Raw genomic sequence first — 19,227 nt, 5'->3', positions numbered from 1 at the left:
TGTGTCTGTGCCTTTTTCTCCATTTTCCAAGCACAATCTTTCAATACATTTTTATGTTTTTCTGAAGAACAAATTAGATGTTAGTCAGTTGTTTTTTTGTGACAAACAAAACTGTTCGGAATTCTGTCACAACTCATGAGATTTATTTTGAGTATGTCTGTGGAGGAGGGCGTCGACTGAGGGCTTCCAAGCATCTATGTATTTGTGAATATAGACAATGATGAGCCAGTGATTCAGGCTGCAGCACAAAAACATATGCATAAAGTACTGACAGAGCAACAGATAGACAGACAGACTGAGGAGGACACTAGGGTCACATGTCAGCTGTCCTTTATTATAACAGATTAATCATCGCTGAGTTCCACTTTATCATGTGACCCTTTTAGGAGGAAACCGTTAGGATCATAGCCTCTGTTTTAAAAGACGAATAAGATTTAGGCAAAAAAAAAAGCCCCAATTACATGACATTTGAAAGGTTTGTCCTGGTATCTATCAATTATTAAAATGCTTAAACACCTTAAATGTAATCAGTAATATAACTGTCAAATAAAAGGTACTGTAAGATGCTGTATTTCATTACTTTGCTAATAAATCTCTCACTTTTAAAGCTGAAAAATCATACAAAAATAAATATTAAATTTAAACTAATGCTGTGTAGGATTGTCAGGGCCTTTTTTTTTTTTTTTTTTAAACATATACAGATATGGATTCAGATACAATAAACTGTATTGATCTCCAGTGGGAAATTAACTTATTTCATCAATTTAAAAAAAAACACAAAAAAAAACAAAGTAAACTAGACAAAAACAAATTAAGCAATCATCAGACATCAGACTAAGATATTGTAGAGCCTGATGGCAGTGGGGGTGAAGGATCTTTTTTTTTTTTCAGAGGTAAAATATTGTTGAATTTCCAATACAGAAAGGCATTCATGTGGAAATGTTCACCGAACGTAGTGTGATCAGATTTTGAATTTTAGATATGTTTTACATACTAGATTATAATTGGATGTAACATCTTTATAATTGCCAATATTTTGCTTAGTAATTAATCTAATAACATATTTTTTTCTCAGTAAATACAATAGATTACCATTGCCTTTAGCTTTTTTTGGAATATAATTACATAACATTACATGTAGCCAGTTACTCCCTAAAACTGCCCGTCTCTAACTAATTAATCTGATAAATATTGACATTTTTGTCTACGCATAAGTCAAGTGTAACTTAATTTAAAATAAATAATTCTAACCAAGCACTTGTACATACGGAACTAAGATCTAAATCAGTAAAAGTGAGGGAATGAGAGTGTAGTTGTCGTAATGAGGGGGAAATGATTGTCTAATGAAATTCTACAATAAGCCAAAGAGGAAACGTGTTGTGATGGCAAATATAAAGATGCACAAACTAGAGAGTAGATGTTCACTCTCCGGTAATAAAGTTTTCTGAAGTCATTCTGTTGCAGAGAGACCCACTGAATATGCAAGGAGCCAGATTTTGCTCATGCAGCCTTGTCTAAATGTGCACTGTGCCATTTCCTGGACAGTAGCAGATAAGCTGTGATGCGGGAATAAAACAATACCCCTGTTACAAGCAATTCTTCCTGAATACAGAGTGTCTGACAAGTGAATAGCAGTGATTCACAGAAATGAATGTGTGAATGAGTCATCAGCTTTTCAGATGACCACCTCAGAGGCTGTCCCGACTAAAAAAAGGTATGCGACTTCATTCAGCTCCTTTCTACTCTTTCACACTCTCTTGTATCTCTTTCTCTGTCACAGTCACACACACACACACACACACACACACACACACAAGCATTTCCCTCTCAATTCACCGAGTAGCATTGTCCTGCTGAGCGATGTGTAATGGAAAAGATAAATGGAGGATAAAGCTAAGGTGACAGGACCGAGCATGCATGTGTGTATGTGCATTTGTATGTGTGTGTGTGTCTGTCTGTGAGTGTGTGTATGCCCGTATGTGTGTACTGCACAACAGACCAGCAAACCATCTGCTCATCTCCTCTTAATGAACAAAGCAAACAGCAGGAGTCAAGGCTGTCTCCAAATCTGGAGTCTCTTTATTGGTGAGCACACACATGCACACACATACACATCTTTGTGCTGTTTAATCTGATTATCTTTGATTGAGAACAGGGGCAAAGCAACCTTTTTAGACCTTACTCCTACATCAGTGACAGAGAAGGTCTGAAACACAATTAGCAAGCTGTTCCTGAGCTCTGCTTTGCAGTCACATCTGACCACAGGCAGCCAAATAGACCTAATGGCTGGGAACTAACCAATGGGAACTAACACGCTACTGCATCTGTAGATGACGAGGAAACGCAACACTATTAGACAGCTGTTCACCATATCTTTTCAAATGTACTTGGTCGTAACATAAGCATTGGATCAATTGCCACTGGAGCAATCACACCCGCATACGAAGGTGTACACATGGTTTGATGTGACTCAAACTGGCAGCCTGTGGTGCAGGACAAAGCAGGGACTCTCCAAAGGAAGTCTGGACATTGACAAGATATGACACTGTGTGAATAATATATAATAGAGAACCATAAGAAAAAGCCATTCATATGGACTTTGTAGAGCCACATCCTGTTCAAGGCCCAATGGGTAATTAACCCGCTCTCAGAGTTGATGACATGCTTTAAGGCATGAAACACTTCCTGTCTGCTGATTGAATGCATATCCTACATATAAGTACATATCACCTACTAAGCAAATCGTCAGAAGTGACAAGACTAAGGATCAAACATAAATGCTTCATGGTGTGTGGGTTCAGAATCACTCTGCTGGAAGTGCATAAGTAACAGCATTGTGGCATCATGAGTAAGCAGCCTCATCATCTGCTCTGCTGAAATACCTGTGGGCAGGACATTAAATCCCAGCTCCAGGGGAGATGCTGTTGTTAGATCAGTGGTTCTTAACCAGGGATATAGACTTCACTGGGGGGTTAAGTAAGATGGAGTGGTCACTGGGCCAAAAAGTCAGAAGATGGCCCTGCTTTAACCTCTAAACATGCATATTTACATAATTTAATATTTCTTTCTATCTAATCTTCTTTAATATGTTTTAAACTTTTTTGTAGAGCCAATAACATTTGGTATTATGCTTTTATAGGCTATATGTTTTGGTTTGTGTTACTCCCCTGTAAAGAACATTTAATAAGTTTTAGAAGTTTACCACATAGCACATTTTGCCACCCAAAATGCTTGATATGCTACTGTGAAAGTAAAATAGTATAAGAATGTGAAGCTGGTGCTTAGTTTAAACATATTAAGCTGAAAATGGCTGATTCTTTAGTGATTTATCACCATTTCTTCTTAGTTTTATGCTTTATATTTTGCATTTTTACATGAAAATGGTGTATTTTCCTACATTTACTGTACTGCTCATGTTCATAAAAACTCAGATTAAAGTTGAGGGTAATTTTATCAAAAACAGAGAAAACTGAAGAAAAAGTGACTTTTTTAGTAAAAGATATCAATAACAACATAAAAAGCAGTGTGTCCATCCACTGTCATTGATCCAACTCCATGGATTTTACTGGTGAATCAATGTTGTAGAAGATGACGACTTTTCCATGTTCACTAAGGAGCCTCTGAACGTCCAAATGGGTCATATCTGATGACCATTAAAAGATGACAAACTGCATTTTACACCAATTATTTACATGTATTTATATGATTAGTGGATCAACAGTTATTTAACATTTTATATCAGTAAAGAATTTTGGTCGCTGGTGGATGTTCAGGTCTTTATGGGTTAAATACATAACAATAAAGAAACAAAAGGCAGCATGAGCCAGATCTATGAAGGTGATACCACATGAATAGTGTCTACAGTTTATATATTAGAAGCAATAAAACACAACAGCAATGAGTGTGATTGGAAACTATGAAAATCCATCCCTTCACTCCATACATGAGCAAGTTATTGTCAAACATGCACAAAATATTATGAAGGACCCTATGCGCATTGTCACAAACTTCTACCTTCAGCTAGACATCACAGGGCCAGATGATACAAAAATAACTGCTTCAACCTTTCCCTTCTCCCAACGGCTTCAATTCTACTCAACAAAGAGCATCTAAAGCCTAAAGAGTATGGTTGTAGATTTACATATTTGGCATGCATTGAAGATTGTGGAGTATTTGATGGATTGTTAACCTAATGTAAGTTTACTTTTTTATTGTCTTTTCATGTATTTATTACAGTTTCAGCTGTCTGCACTGTTTGTATTCAGTGTCATGACCTGCTATTGCATGGCTTTGTCTGACTCCTGTCTTATAGCCTATTTTGTGTTTGGTATTATTTAGTATAGTTTTGGATTTTTCTTTTCTAGACCAAATTTCATTATGGGGAAATATCTTATTGGTATTTTTAATGAAATATTTCAACATGTTTAACCCATAAAGACCCAAAAAGCAACTGAAGACCAAAATCATCTACTGATCTAAAATGTTTAATACATGTCGATCCACTAATCCTATCAATACATGTAAATAATTGGCATAAAATACAGTTTGTCATCTTTTCATGGTCATCAGATATGACCCATTTGGATGTTCGGAGGCTGCATAGTGAATGTGGAAACACTATCATCTTCTATAACAGAGGTGTCAAATTCATTTCAGTTCAGGGGCCACATCCAGCCTAATATGTTCTAAAGTGGGCCGGACCAGTCAAATAATATAAATAATAGGATAAGAACTTATAAATAATGTCAACTCCAAAGTTTTCTCTATGTTTTTGAGTGAAAAAAGTAAAATTTCATGATGAAAATGTTTACACCTACGAACCATACTTGAACATAAGATGAACAAATATGAACCTGAAAATTCTTAAGAAAAAAAGTGCAATGTTAACAATATTACACCTAAGTTGATCATTTACACATGTGCATTATAACTTACAGATTTAGTAACAGGCAGAATATTGTAAAAAAAATTCCATATACTTCTCTTAAGACATTTCAGATCATTCATATTTGTTCAGGATATTCATATTTTTTGTAAAAGGATAGTCTGTAAATGTAACTTTTTTCTAATTTTACTTTTTTTATATACTAAAACAGAGAGGAAAATTTGCAGTTTTTATTATTTATAGGTTATTATGATAATATTTTACTAGTCTTATCCACTTTAGATTGAATTTACCTAAAATGATTTTAACATCCTTGATTATTAATATCTTCAGTGTAATTTTTGTATTTCATAAATTCATCCTAGGGGCTGGATTGGACCCTTTGGCGGGTCAGTTTTGGCCCCTGGGCTGCTTCTTGACACCTGTGTTCTATAACATTGATTCACCAGTAAAACCCATGGAATTTGACAAATGACAGTGCTTGTACATGCTTATTATTGTGTTCAGTTATTGATATCTTTGCTTAAAAAGCCACTTTTTTCAGTTTTCTTTGTTTTTTAACATAATAACCCTCAACTTAAATCCAAGCTTTAATGAACATCTATATCAGGGGTGTCAAACTCATTTTAGTTCAGGGGCCACATACAGCCTGATATGATATAAAGTGGGCCGGACTAGTAAAATAATTTAAATAATAAGATAATAATAACCTTTGAGTGAAAAAATTAAAATTCCGTAATGAAAATGTTTACATCTATGAATTGTACTCGAACACAACATGAACAAATATGTACAACCTGAAAATTCTTTAGTAAAATAAGTGCAATGTTAACAGTATTTCGTCTTAGTTTATCATCTATACATGTGAATCACAACTTAGAGATCACAGTGGATCTACAAATACACAAAACATTTAGTAACAGGCAGAATATTATTAAAATTCCACATACTTCTCTTAAGACATTTTAGATATTCACTTTATTTTTTTGTAAAAGGCTAGTCTGTAAATATAAATATTCTTGTGTAATGTCACTTTTTTTTTTTTTTACACGAAAACAAAGAGAAAAATATACAGTTTTCATTATTTATAGTTTATTATGATAGTATTCTACTGGTCTGATCATTTTTAGACTCAAATGACCTAAAATGATTTTAACGTCCTTTATATTGTTAATATCGTCAGTGTAATTTTTGCATTTCACAAATTCATCCCAAGGGCTGGACTGGACCATTTGGCGGGCCGGATTTGGCCCCCGGGCCGCATGTTTGACACCTGTGATCTATATGATCAGTGAATTAAATACAGGAAAATATGTGATTTTCACTGAAAAAAATGCAAAATACAGGGAATAAAATTAAATCAAAGGGTGATAAATCAATTAAGAAATGTTAAATCTGGAAGAAAAGTCATTTGGGGTCTTTGTGGGTTAAAGGTATTTCTGTGTATAGTACTTTTTCCTCTTTTGGGGTCCTTACTTAAGGTTTGCCATTATATGGTAACAGCGCCCTCAAGCGGTCAGAAGGTAAACATCATTACAGTTCTTGCAGAACAGAGTCTTTTGGTCCTAACAGGCTCCCGTAGCAGATCCCCTTTCCCCTGTCTCTTCCTCGTCATAGTCACAGCATGGATCCTCATTCCAAGTTAGGCTCGGTGTTTTAGACTTAGTTTGGTTTTGCCTTTGGATAAACTGTTAGTGAATCGATTCCGTAACCGGTCTTCACACCATGTTTACCACTACCGGCTCTCGGGGCCTCTGTAAGTATCCTGAATGAGCCGTTAAAGCGGAGCCAGGCTGTCGCAGTCCTCTCACTGCATCTCCTGTCACTTTCAATGGCAGCTGTTAGCTTAGCCGAGTTGTGTTAGCATTGCGCTGTCATTCATTTACCAAAGGTGTTATATGTTAATTACGATTGCCTTCTCTGATTTAACAACCTATATTTTCATTTCCTGTCAGGCTGGTGAGTCGAATAACGCTCTACGTTTATAAATATTGTAAAACACTGTGGCATCTATTGTGCTAATTTAGTTGGACTCAGTAGGTTTTAATGGATCAGTCACACCTCTGCAAACAAATTAGCAGCGTCCCTTTTCTGTCACAAGAAACACAAGCCGGATAATATTTAAATCATTTCAAGTAACGCAAAAAAGCTGACTTAAAAAAGGAGTGACAGTTCCTTGTCTAAGCTGTTCTGTTTGTGTTTGTGTTGTGTAGATAAAGCTCCTCTGTCCAAAGGCCTCCTGCTGGTGCTCAATGGGCTGACTGTGATGCTCACCCTGCTGCCACAGTACCAGGACCTGTTTGTGTACAGTCTGCAGGCTGTCACACAGCAGCACCAGGTATGTCACAGTCCCATACCTCCTGTGTGAGGCCCACTGAATACAATATTTACATATGATGACTGTGGGGGTTGACGTTAGACAGTAAAAGTGTCTGTTTCAGCAGTAACTCTCAGTGGCCTCTAAACCACATCCTCCAGGCTTCCTCAGCAGATGGCGTTGACTGTGTTGCTATAGTGACCAATGGGGTCATGTGACCTGACTTAGACATGTAGCACTGGTCATGTGGTACAGTTGTATGAAGCATCCTCTGTTCAAGGATGAGTGCTGGGTATGAGTGACCTCCTGGAAATCTTTTGATGTCAGCTGAGCTCCATCAGCTGAAGACGGCCACGCACAGTTATAACTTGGGCTGTGTATTGGCAGGAATCTGGCGATACGATACAAATCCCAATACTAGGATCACAATACCATATATTGTGATATATCATGATACTGTTAAAAAGGCAGTTTTTGTTTGTTTCTTTTTTTAAATGATTATTTCCTTGAAGAATTCAATTACACCAGACATATGAACAAATACGAAACTCATTTTTATTTGATCAGAACAGGATCTAATGCTATATCACAACATGTTCCTGTGTTCAAACTTGAATGATGTTTTACAGACATTACAGTTTAAGATTCTGTTCAAATGTTCATATTGTATTAGTTCAAAACTAACATCATAACATTATTGTGCAATCCCAACAAAGGAACTAACATTATTTAATAAAACAGTGTTAAATAATAATAAATAAAATATAAACAAAAAAGAAAAACAAAACAAAAAATAGAACCTCCATAATATCTGCATTTGAATAAATACGTAAAAATATCAATACAGTACTTTTTAATATTAATACAGTATTGTGAAATGAAATATCACAATATATTGCAGAACCGATATTTTCTTACACCCCTAGTTATAACTATGCTGTACTTTATCACATTTTATAAGTTGTTTCTTTTTTTTTTTTTGTTACTTCCATTCAAACATCCTGTACAGACTAACTAAAAACCTCCAAATGATAAAAAAAAAAAAAAAAAATCATTGTGCAAGAGTGTGAATTATGTCGCAATAGGGCTGCAAATATCAATTATGTTCTCATCTAATCAGTGGGTTGGTTGGTCTGTATTACTCAGACTCAGTTTTATTGTCATTCGATCCATGGTACATGATAGAACAAAATGTAGTTACCCAGGTCTCAGTTTTAGAATAAGAAGATAAAGAATAAAATGTAAAATAGAATATAAAAACGATAAGTAGGGAAGAATAAAACTACCATAAAAAATGCAAAGAAAAAAAAAACTAGGAAAGATATTAAAAAAAAAAGATAATAAATTCTTAATATGTACAAAATTTACAGTATGCAGCAACAGTGCAGTTAAAGTGGTGGTGCTTATAGCAGCAGCATGAGCAGCAGTGAATAAAGTGTCATTGTTCAAGGTTATGTCAGAAAAAGTGTGTCCATTACCCAAAATGTCATCCTTAAATGTCCCATTTGTTCCAGTACTCTAAAGCTATTTAGTTTATTCTCCATATTGGAAAAAAAAAAAACAGAAAGCAGATGTGAGAAGCTAAAATCAGAGAATTTGGAGTTTAAAAAAAAAATAATTTAAAAAAATACTCTAATCAGATATTAATTATTTAATTAGTTGATTAATTTAATAGTCGATAGCAAATTTAATAACTGTTCCCAACAATATAAAACAGCAGAGCTCAAAATTAAATGATCAGCATTTTTCTGGCATTACATGATGTATCTAGACTTAGCCATGTCACAGTATTACATTATCACAACTCACAAAAATCATCATCACTCATATCCATTTGCATCATTTGAGATTTGACTGATGCTCCTTTATTGATACATCAAAAACAAGGTGCTTTACTTCTTTACCTCTATTGGTACCTGTCATTAACAATGATTTCTTTGTATATTTCATCAATAACATATTTAAGTAATGGCAAAGCTGCCCTGGAACGTGTTCAAAGACAAACAAAATGCAGGTTTTATTCCTATCCTCAAGTCTCTATAAATGTCTGTTTGTACTCGTTATGTGACTTATATATGTAGAAATAAGCTGAAATGAATAGAAAAAGACAAATAATTAATCACAATTATATATATTACAATGCAAGCATAATCAGCTAAATTGTAATTACCCTGACGGCCCACTATATTAAGTCATATCACACAGTTCAAAGTGAACCCTTGCAAATGTGGGAACTGTATAATGTATCCTTGCTTAGTTGTGTTTATGGGCTAATATTTGTCTGTGTTCCATGTGCTGCAGTTGTGGAGGCTGTTGTGTGGGAGGCTGGTCTGTTTGGATGTTAAGGACTCCTTTTGTAGTAGTTTGCTCATCTACAACTTTCGTATCTTCGAGAGGAGGTTTGGTACCAGAAAGTTTGCTGTAAGTACAAAAAATGTGTGTATAAATAATCTGTGTAGGTTCTCATTTGCCCAGGTCATCGTTCTGCTTGGTAGTTCTTCTGGTTCAGCTCTTTTGAAAATGTTTAGTCTCTCATCCAAGAGACTTCTTCAGTTCTGTGTATAAATAAGTTTATATAAAACACTTAAAGTTTTAAAACCTGAGCAGTCTTTGTTGTGTTGAGTGTCACTGAGTTGTGTTAACCTCAGCTGGTCAGAGGAGGAAAAGATATTCAGATTGTTTAAGTAATTGTACTCCTATAGAACTATAAAAATCCTACACAATGAGTAAAGATTTTATAACACTAACATTTTGCATGAGTTATCAGTAGGTAAAGTGTGAAACATCTAGATAGCCATTGTGCAGTGCAATGAATTTTGCTTTACACCGCTGTTTACACCACCATTTTATGACATCTTATCTCTTTTTCTTTTCAGTCTTACCTGTTGGGAACCTGGTGTCTCTCTGCATTGATGGACTATTTGCTGGCCCAGGCTTTTCAGTTTCTTTTTGACTATGAAGTGGAGGAACTGCCTGCAGGACTGTGAGTAGTTTGAGCATATTAATAGTTAAACACAAAGATTATTGATACTATAAATGCTTAATATCCAAAGAGAGAATAGTTTTGTTAGTGTCAGTATCCAGTGCTCATTGTGTAACTAGTAGAGTTAGTTTTTTACGACCTGTTAAGTTTGATGATATGTGTCAGTGTACAGTTATGATATGTGTCAACAGTTTAACCATATGTCACTTTAGAGGAAGTGTTTGCTTTTCACCTCCATAACTGAAAATAATAGTAGATGCTCTTTCATAAAAGCAGAAATAAATAAGAGCTGAGTTTCAGTGTGATTTTTCCATGCTCCATACATCTTGTTTTCTGAATTTGTTTCCTTTGCAGGCTTGCTCCTGTCTTCTCTCTTTTTGTGCCTTTCTACCTATCAATCCCCAGAATGCCAGTCACCCAGATCCTGGGTCAAATCCACATCACCAATAAGTCCCTTGTCTATATTGTTGGTTTGCAGGTAAGTTTGTATTTTTTCAGTCTTGCTCACTCTTGTTACTGAGAATGTTTGCTTTTCAGGTTTATCTGATCTTGGCTTTCTCTTCCTGTTTTTTCTGCGGTCCAGTTGCTGACTTCCAGCCCATTCATGTGGCTCCTCGCCCTCAGTGGGCTGGTAAGTGGTCAACATCTTATCTCGATTCGTCATGGCCATGGAAAGTTGATATACTGTTGTGATGAAGAACAAATAGTGGCATCTGGGAGATTGGCGTGGGTACATCACTGTAGGGACAGGAAATGTTAAATATCTGTCCCTATTAGTGGGAACTTTTGCACCTCATTAGCTGGTTAATATTTTCATCAAAAAATGTTTATTACACATTCTGACATGGAAATATTTTTATTTAGTTTATTGGTTTATTTAACAAGGACATTGTGCATTAATTCACATTGCTGTAAATGCACTAGAGTTAGCCAAAGGGCAATTTTTCATCTGCAAGCCCCGGATAGATGTTAAATTGTCACCCTAAAGGGTAGCACAAGGTTAACATGCAATTTTTATAAAATATAAATCTATAAATGAATACCTAAACACATAGACGAGTGTTGCAATACAAAATTTTATTGATTTAATGACACATCAGACAAAGTAAGTAAAAAAAAATGTTAAAATATAATTTGGACCTAGACATATTAAAAAATACAACAGAGACAGGACTAAAAAAATTAAATGTTGACAGCTACAATTATTATTATTATAAGATGTCAGTTCTCTGATTACCACTGCAATAGAGTTCCACTCATGTACAGCTGTAACCTCAAATGGATTTTCATACTAAATACCTGTAAATTCAATGCTAATATATTTCCGTATTTTTTCTATGCCTTTTAGATCTCAGGTGGACTGTACCATTCAAATGTCCTTAGGCTGCAGAAGCTGCTCTTTGTGCCTGCCTGGGTCTCTCGTTTGGGACATTATATTCTGGAGCCCATTTTCTCAAGTGAGTGCATCCAATAGTAATTGTATACTCTACACAATCCATGACTGGTGAAGTGATCTCACAGTAAACACTTACTAACAAGAGTAACATGATTATTGTGTCAGTGCTATGATCCAGAGAGACATAAAATATTAAAATATGCTGCATTGTTTGATAACCAATCATGTATCAAGTTTCCAGCCACAGTACGTCAGCAGTTATATTGTAGAGTGGCTTTTTGCTGTACATATCATGAAGATAATTAGCTCAAATTGGCTTTTACTATGCAGAGATGTATTTGGTTTACTGTGTTTCAAATCTGTTATGACACCATGTTTTAATATTTGTACAATTTTAAAGGGGAAGAGAAGAAGAAGAAAATATATATATAAAAAAAATATACATGGTATCCTCGGTGTGCCTATCTGCTGTTGCATGTATTTATTTTTTTAAACTCTATTCATATATTTTTTATATGTGGTCTTTAAGGCTCCCAACCCAGCAATGAAACACCAATTGGGATGGGGGCTACTCTGGACATCCAGAGGCAGCAGAGAATGGACCTTCTTGACCAACAACTACTGCTTGCCCAGTACAATGAGGCCCGGAGAAATGCCAGACACCAGCCGCAGGTACACACACACACACACACACACACAGTCACTGGCTCTGTGTCAATATACAGGCTCATGAGCACCAGACATGTGTTGTCTAATGTGAATGAAGTTACTATTTCAAAAGGCGCTGAAAGGCTGCTATTGTAATTCGCCTCAATGTTGTTGTTGTTTTTTTTTTTGTGTGTGTGTGTGTGTGTGTGTGTGTGTGTGTGTGTGTACAGGCTGGTTTATTACAGTGGACCCGGTTGTTCCCGTCTTTGAGACATAGAGGACAGAACCGACCCCCAGTGCAGCCCCGCCCCCAGACTCAGACGCACGCCTCCACACAGCCTCCGCTACTGGACAACTCCCCAGTTGCAGAGGAACAGGTGACCTGACCTCTACTTTTGTTTTGAGCCAAGTATTAGTTTATTTTCTTCAAAATCAATCACTTGTCCACTTACTCCTTCTACTTCTGAAGCTCACAAACAAACTCTTAACTTTTGATTAAACTAAGTCTACATGTGCTGTCCATTTCTGCATGTGAGGTCATAGGTGGTCTGGCATGTTTGTATGAGCTAATATTCCAGGTTTTTGGGTCCAGGTCTGACTACATTATAGATAATATACAGAATCATGATTAATTATACTTCCATTATCTCTCTCAGTTTTACGAAACAAGGATACAGATTCTCTTACATATGATCGGGCACTCCTACAACAAGCACATCCAGAAAGATCTGTTTTCAGCTCACCTGGTTATGTGCTTGAACTGCATCAAAACAAATTAGATCCCGGAATTGTGAGATTAATTTTCATACAGTTGTGATTTATACGTGTAGGTTGTCAATCTATTGAAGTTTACTGGTAAGATGTGAAGGATACATTATTGCGTGTGTGTTAGAGCAAGACTGAAAGAGTGGGAGTTTCCTTGTACTGCTACACGTCATTGTTTCACCACCTGTTTATTTAGCAGCTCTAGACAGACATTATTGGACTAAGCTACATAGGGTATGCTTTATAATCAGTGTGTGTATTTAACATTGATTTTCAAGTTTGGTGGGGATTGGCTCTCTTTATGGTTGGGGTAGGTGCGGTGACTTAATAAAACCCTGACTTGTGCTAAAGGCAATGTTGCTGTGGAGGCTGTCATAACTGATGTCTAATAACTAATGCTCTTTGTCACGCAGGTTGCAAGGTTAGTGGAAATGGGCTTTTCCAGGGTTGACGCTCTCGAAGCCCTGAGAGCTTCGAACAATGACATCAACATGGCAACCAACTTTCTCTTACAACACTGAGATTTCAGTGCAAAAAAACAGAGGTGGGTTAGGACAGAGACGAATCAGGAAGAGAAGTGAAGCAAAGCAGCAAGTAAACAAAGAACGATGGAGAAAATGGCGGAAGACAAATGAAACATGTACAGATAATCCGAAGGCTGTGTCACTACTACCTGAGGCAGCGTTTATCTGACCTGATCTGAAATGAGTCCGATGACGCTCAGATTAACGGAGAAGTGTGAAGCACAAAGTGTAAGACATTTGCGTCATAGCTCTGTGAAGGCTGTTATAGTGTGAAACAGGTGTCATAGCTCAGAGGTGGGGAGTATGACTCAAAGGGAATCCCTTTGAAAAATATACAGAAGCCAAACCTGTCAGAGCTTTTCTTACAGTACATCCTAAAAGCAGTCTTTAGCCCAGAGGAGCCAATATAAAGTGGGCTTTTTGTCTTAACAAAACTGACGCTGAAGCACACAAATCAGCTGAAACCCCACCTTCAATCTACATGGATAACAACATATAACTATGTGTGAAATACAGTTTTTTTATTTTCCACTTTGATGTACTGCCACTTAACTTCCACAAAGACGATGTAACACTAAAATCCAGCGTCCTTACTCTTATGACTGGTCGGAAACGTAAGATGTAAGAGAAGAAGCTGCACAGTAAAAAAAAAACAAAAACCGATCTGTGAGACATCTTAAGTTGTCAGATTCTCATCTCACATTTGCTAAACAGATTTTTCTTTCAAGATTTTTGGATATTCATTCCTGGAAAGTAGTTTTTAATCATAAGTAAAAACAGGAACATGGTTCTAAATGCTAGATAAGACAAAGAAAGGTGCAACTTACTACAACAGAGTGGTTCAGAGGTCATAATTACTGTTCTAGAATTTGAAAATAATGAATCAGTAAAGAATGTGACCCACTTGACCATGTTTTTATCACATAGTTATTATATCAACATGTTGGCAGTCTCTCCTGGAAGTAGCAGGGCTCACCCTTTTCCTGTATAAGATGTTTTAACAAAGTCGTTAGTCTGACTGAAAATGACTGTAGGAGCCAAATCCCGAAGAACAAACCAATGTGGCTCGGTTATAACACCCTCTCTCTCTCTCCTCTGTTGATGACAGAGAAGGGGTTGTTTGACAGGATATGCATTAGTCGGGCTTTCTCAGGGTTCGTGAGGTGACTTATTTTTTTTAATGACATTTTACTTCAACCATAATTGCAGACATGATGCACAGTAGGCCTTGAAGGAGGTCACATTTCACACACCAGCCCTCAACCATCTGTCTTCATTCATGCTCTCACACACATGCACATACTCAAAGGTTTTATTTATTTTGTCTAAACATTTATGTTAGCACACCCGACTGAACCATTAAAGTCTTAAATGTCAGATGATATTTATTATGCAATATCACGGCAAGAGGATACTACTTTGTGTATATAAATGTAAGATGTGCAAGAAAAGTAATATTGCAGCCACTATGTATTGATGTCAAAGACAGATGCTAGTTTTATATTTTGTGCATAATATTATTGATAATATATGACCTAAGTTGAGTCTGTTCTTTGTGTGTATGTATTTTTAAGAGTGATATGTCAGTATCCAATGAGGAAGTAGTTGCATGGACAACTTTCTGATGAACTGTTAAGAATCATGTTTGATCTGTGGAATAAATTGACTTGATTAAATTATTTGTTTGATGTATGGTCTTTGCACCATGATATTTGTAGTTACACTTAACAATGCGCAAGAATGTTTTTGTACAGCTTCTGCTTAAATTAGAGCAAGTTCAACATAGTGTCTGGGAAAGTGTGATCACCTCAGCTGATACAGAGTGACTCTTTGACACTAGATGTACACTAGTTAGATTAGATGTTTACATGCTTTTACTGAATGAATCACTGGGGATCCAACCTCAAGTGGCTGGCTTTTTGTTGTAGGGCTGCGTTTCAACACATGGTGGTGCTGTTGTGTTATAATGACTGTTTACAGTGTACTTGGAAAATGAAAAGTCTCACTGGACGGCTTTATGAGCAATGAACTACAAATACAAGTGGATGTGTACTGTAGTCACAATTAAAATATAGTGTTAAGAAGTAAAAAATAAATACCATGAATAAATAATGAAGCCATGATTGATGACGAAGCCAGGATTTTTAGCTCTGAAAACAACACTACCATTCTTTGATAAAAGTGGTGACCAAGTGTGTTCTGTTAAGTATGGTTTTGCAACAAAACAGCTGCCTTCTTCTACAAGATTAATCCTTTTAGAACTCTTAAGTCCTGAATGATTAGATGTTTTATTAAAATATATGTGGATATCATGTCATCTGCAGCTGTAGAGATGACACTATCCTCCAGGACTGTGCTACACAACTGTTATTTTTTTTTAGCTTGTTTTTTAAATGTGATGCTTTGCAACTGATTACTATCTGCTCACAATCTCTCATCAGCTCCTGTCAGTGTTAGATTTGTGTAAAGGCAGTGTTCGAATTATTCCATAGAGTGAGGACATGGCTCCCGTGAAAGCAACAAAGTCAAAAATCCGTGGGGGTCCTTCAAATGTTGAATTTTATTTTGATCATAAATAAAGCTCATTTTCCATCGCTGTGAGGTATTATCATGAAAGATATTAAATCAAAATGCAGGATAACGGGCGATTCTAGGATCACAGGTTAGGGGTGCTGAGCACCCAGAGTGTTGGCTGGCCAGGCAGGACAAATTTCACTGTTTTGTACATTTTAGACCATCAGATCTGATAAAATCTGATAAACCAATATATATATATATATATATATATATATATATATATATATATGGAATAACACTTTATCATATACCATCAAAACATCAGCAAACCAGCACTTTTGTCATTTGTTTTCCAATTAATCTGATTAAAATATGTAACATCTAGCACATTTAATCTCTGAGGCAGTTAATTTCTAAAAAAAAAAAAAAAAATTGTAAGCCAGTGTATATGTTAAGTGTCTCTCTGCTCCCCTCTCTCTCTTTGTGCTTTAACCAAAAGGCAAATAACCAAACAATGTGTTTTATATCACATAAGAGATATAAACTGGTACATTTATTCAGCTTACATCATCAATGTAATAAAATATTTGGTTGCTGTGGAAAATGACATTACAGAAGTTGATCTAACACTCTAACCTGAATCTGGCTCTTTTTTTTTTTTTTTTGTAGAAAAAAAAAAAAAAACAATCGTATGTTCCTGTCTGTACACACAAACACACAATAGGAGTTAATGGGCATCCAGTCAGTTATCCAGTCAGATAAAGACATGCAGTAGCACCTTGTCTTTAATCTGAACACATGCACAGACACAACAGCAGCTTCTCTCAGTCCACTTCAAACAGAAGACAGAGGTTGACTGAACCATATGGAACATTTCGTAGCTAGAAAAAACATCAGCTAACTCCCACCTAACAGCATAAACAGGGATCTACATTTCAATGCAGCAAAAATGTAAAGAAAGTGAAAGTACTACTTATACAGGGTCAGTGCTGAAGATGTAGGGTAATACAAGCAGAAGTAGAATATAATATACTTGGACTATGCTTTGATTAGTGTTGCTGTAATTACCCTGATTGTTGTATTATCTTAGAATGAACCGTTAATATTTTCAGAACAAATGGGTCATGTTGTACCACTGTATTTCTACAATTCTCAGAATTCATCTCTTATTCTGTTTGACTACTGTCACTCTTAGACTGTTTAGACCTAACTGCAGCCCAACAGAGATGAATGTGTTTTAATAATAACAATAACAATAATAATGGATTAGATTTATATAGCGCTTTTCTAGGAATGCATACTCAAAGTGCATACAGTGGATCCATTATTCATTCACTCACACATTTACACTCTGGTGGTGGTAAACTACATCTGTAGCCACAGCTGCCCTGGGGCAGACTGACAGAAGCATGGCTGCCAATTCCCGCCTACCATCCCTCCGTCCACCACCGAACATTCATACGCATTCGTATACCAGTGTGAGTAGCAGCACTGGAGGCAAGGAAGGTGAAGTGAAGTTTTGGACTGACCATGCTTTCTCACAGACGTTGGTCTTGGGATGTTTGCAGAAATGACATTCTTTACGCTGGGAAAGGAACAGAGGAATCACCTTGTCTCCTGAAAGGCAAACATTAATGCTGCAAAATGTCAGTGACCTCAGTTTTAAGTCAGTTGTTGCTCTGTTAATATAGAGATTTAACAAAACACGAAATATGTGACTGCTGAATCAGTGTGTGGTGGTGTATTTACCTGCTGAGACCCTGCCCTCAGCCTGTATTTTATTTTTCTCTTGTTTTACTGTGTTCAGGATGTTTCTGGATGTCATTATTTGTGTGTGGGCAGAACAATACAAAAACTCAGGACGATACAAAAACTCAGGTCACTCTGGATACATGTCTGTCTACTTCCTTCTTCCTGTACTACTACCATGGTTCATGTCATGTCACTTGGGCAGAGTAAGCTAAAAAGCATAATTCCCAAGAGCACAATCTGACCTGGCTGAAACTCGGTGACCCCAGGTCCAATGTTTTCTATGATGCCTGCTGCCTCGTAGCTGAGGACGACTGGGAAGTCGTCTTCATGCATATTCTCAAAAAGATGGTACAGGTCTGTATGGCACACTGAGGTCACCACAATCCGGACAGAAAACAATTCAACATGAAAGGATCATACAGGCTGCAAAAAGTAACATTAGTTGTGTTTGTTCACTTTAAACCAAAAGTCATTTATCTTTGGTGGTTCTATTGTTTGCATCTTTATACTTCCTCACCTTGATCCGAACCTCACCATCCTGGGGAGGGGCTACCTCAATCCCCCCGATCGCCACAGGCTTGTTGGACTCCCATGCCACTGCAGCCTTGCATTTGATAACCTAATGGGTAATGACACCACATGAAGTTCACAGACATTCTGTTTGGAACCATTTATAAGTACAGAATTAAACCACAAGCTTAAGCCAGAAGGATATTACATTGTCCTGAACCAAGACATATTGTTTTTCTTTCAAAGTAGTTCATCACAGCAATGTGGATTAAATATTTGTCGCATTTTTTTCTCTTTTAAAATGAATAATGCATTGCAGCTGTTAAAATATCACTAATACCAGCTGCTCCTTTAAAAATGTACATAAAATGGAGTTAAAGTCTATGTATAGAATACTGAAACATGCATTTAATATTTGCTCTGTGCATTAGGGATTTTTTTTTCACAGTAGAAATGTGACACTTTGCTTTTATTTACTTCCTTTTTTGTTTGTCATTCACCCCAGAATCAGTGCAAGTTAAGAGAAGAGGATTTTCCAGTGAAGACAGAGAGGAACGAAAAGATCTACATTAAAACTAGGGTAAACATTAATCCAAATTTCACAGCAGTGAAAGTTACATTGAGTAACCATTTCCAGAGTTCTTTGTGTATCTGCAGTCCAGCTGTTGAAGCCTGAATTGCGACCAAAATAACAAATCACAATAGGTTTTCATATTTTATCTCATTATCATTATCCAATATACACATTTTCAGAGTGCACGTGCACTCAGTGCAGCCTACAAGTATGCAAATATTTTACAAAAAACACACCACATACATACCAACACATGTTGAAATGCACTCACCTTACCAGCTGTGGCCATTTTTTACAGTTATGCTCAATATGAATAAGAGGTAGAGAATAAGTACAAGAGGAGTCAACAGAGAACA

General features: G+C 36.4%; 1 protein-coding gene across 1 annotated transcript; it reads left to right on the top strand.

Moving 5' to 3' along the window:
• Positions 1-6,465: 6,465 nt before the first annotated feature.
• ubac2 (UBA domain containing 2) lies at positions 6,466-15,195 on the top strand. Its single transcript, XM_030156102.1, has 10 exons — positions 6,466-6,641; positions 7,099-7,223; positions 9,504-9,623; positions 10,079-10,185; positions 10,540-10,663; positions 10,769-10,816; positions 11,534-11,642; positions 12,111-12,253; positions 12,460-12,606; positions 13,408-15,195. The coding sequence occupies exons 1-10, from the start codon at positions 6,611-6,613 to the stop codon at positions 13,513-13,515; spliced, it is 1,062 nt and encodes a 353-aa protein (XP_030011962.1). The 5' UTR covers positions 6,466-6,610; the 3' UTR covers positions 13,516-15,195.
• Positions 15,196-19,227: the final 4,032 nt, after the last annotated feature.

The sequence above is a fragment of the Sphaeramia orbicularis genome, chromosome 15 (genome assembly GCF_902148855.1).
Source record: "Sphaeramia orbicularis chromosome 15, fSphaOr1.1, whole genome shotgun sequence".
NCBI lineage: Eukaryota > Metazoa > Chordata > Actinopteri > Kurtiformes > Apogonidae > Sphaeramia > Sphaeramia orbicularis.
Note: the sequence above shows the minus strand (reverse complement) of the source record. Positions and strands in the feature narration are given on the sequence as shown.

What these genes read in the sequence shown, in the direction of transcription:
- ubac2 (XM_030156102.1), top strand. Translation starts at nt 6,611, where the DNA reads ATGTTTACCACTACCGGCTCTCGGGGCCTCT. An exon ending in TACCGGCTCTCGGGGCCTCT is followed by an intron (nt 6,642 to 7,098) that starts GTAAGTATCCTG and finishes TGTGTTGTGTAG; the next exon opens with ATAAAGCTCCTCTGTCCAAA. An exon ending in CCCCAGTTGCAGAGGAACAG is followed by an intron (nt 12,607 to 13,407) that starts GTGACCTGACCT and finishes TTTGTCACGCAG; the next exon opens with GTTGCAAGGTTAGTGGAAAT.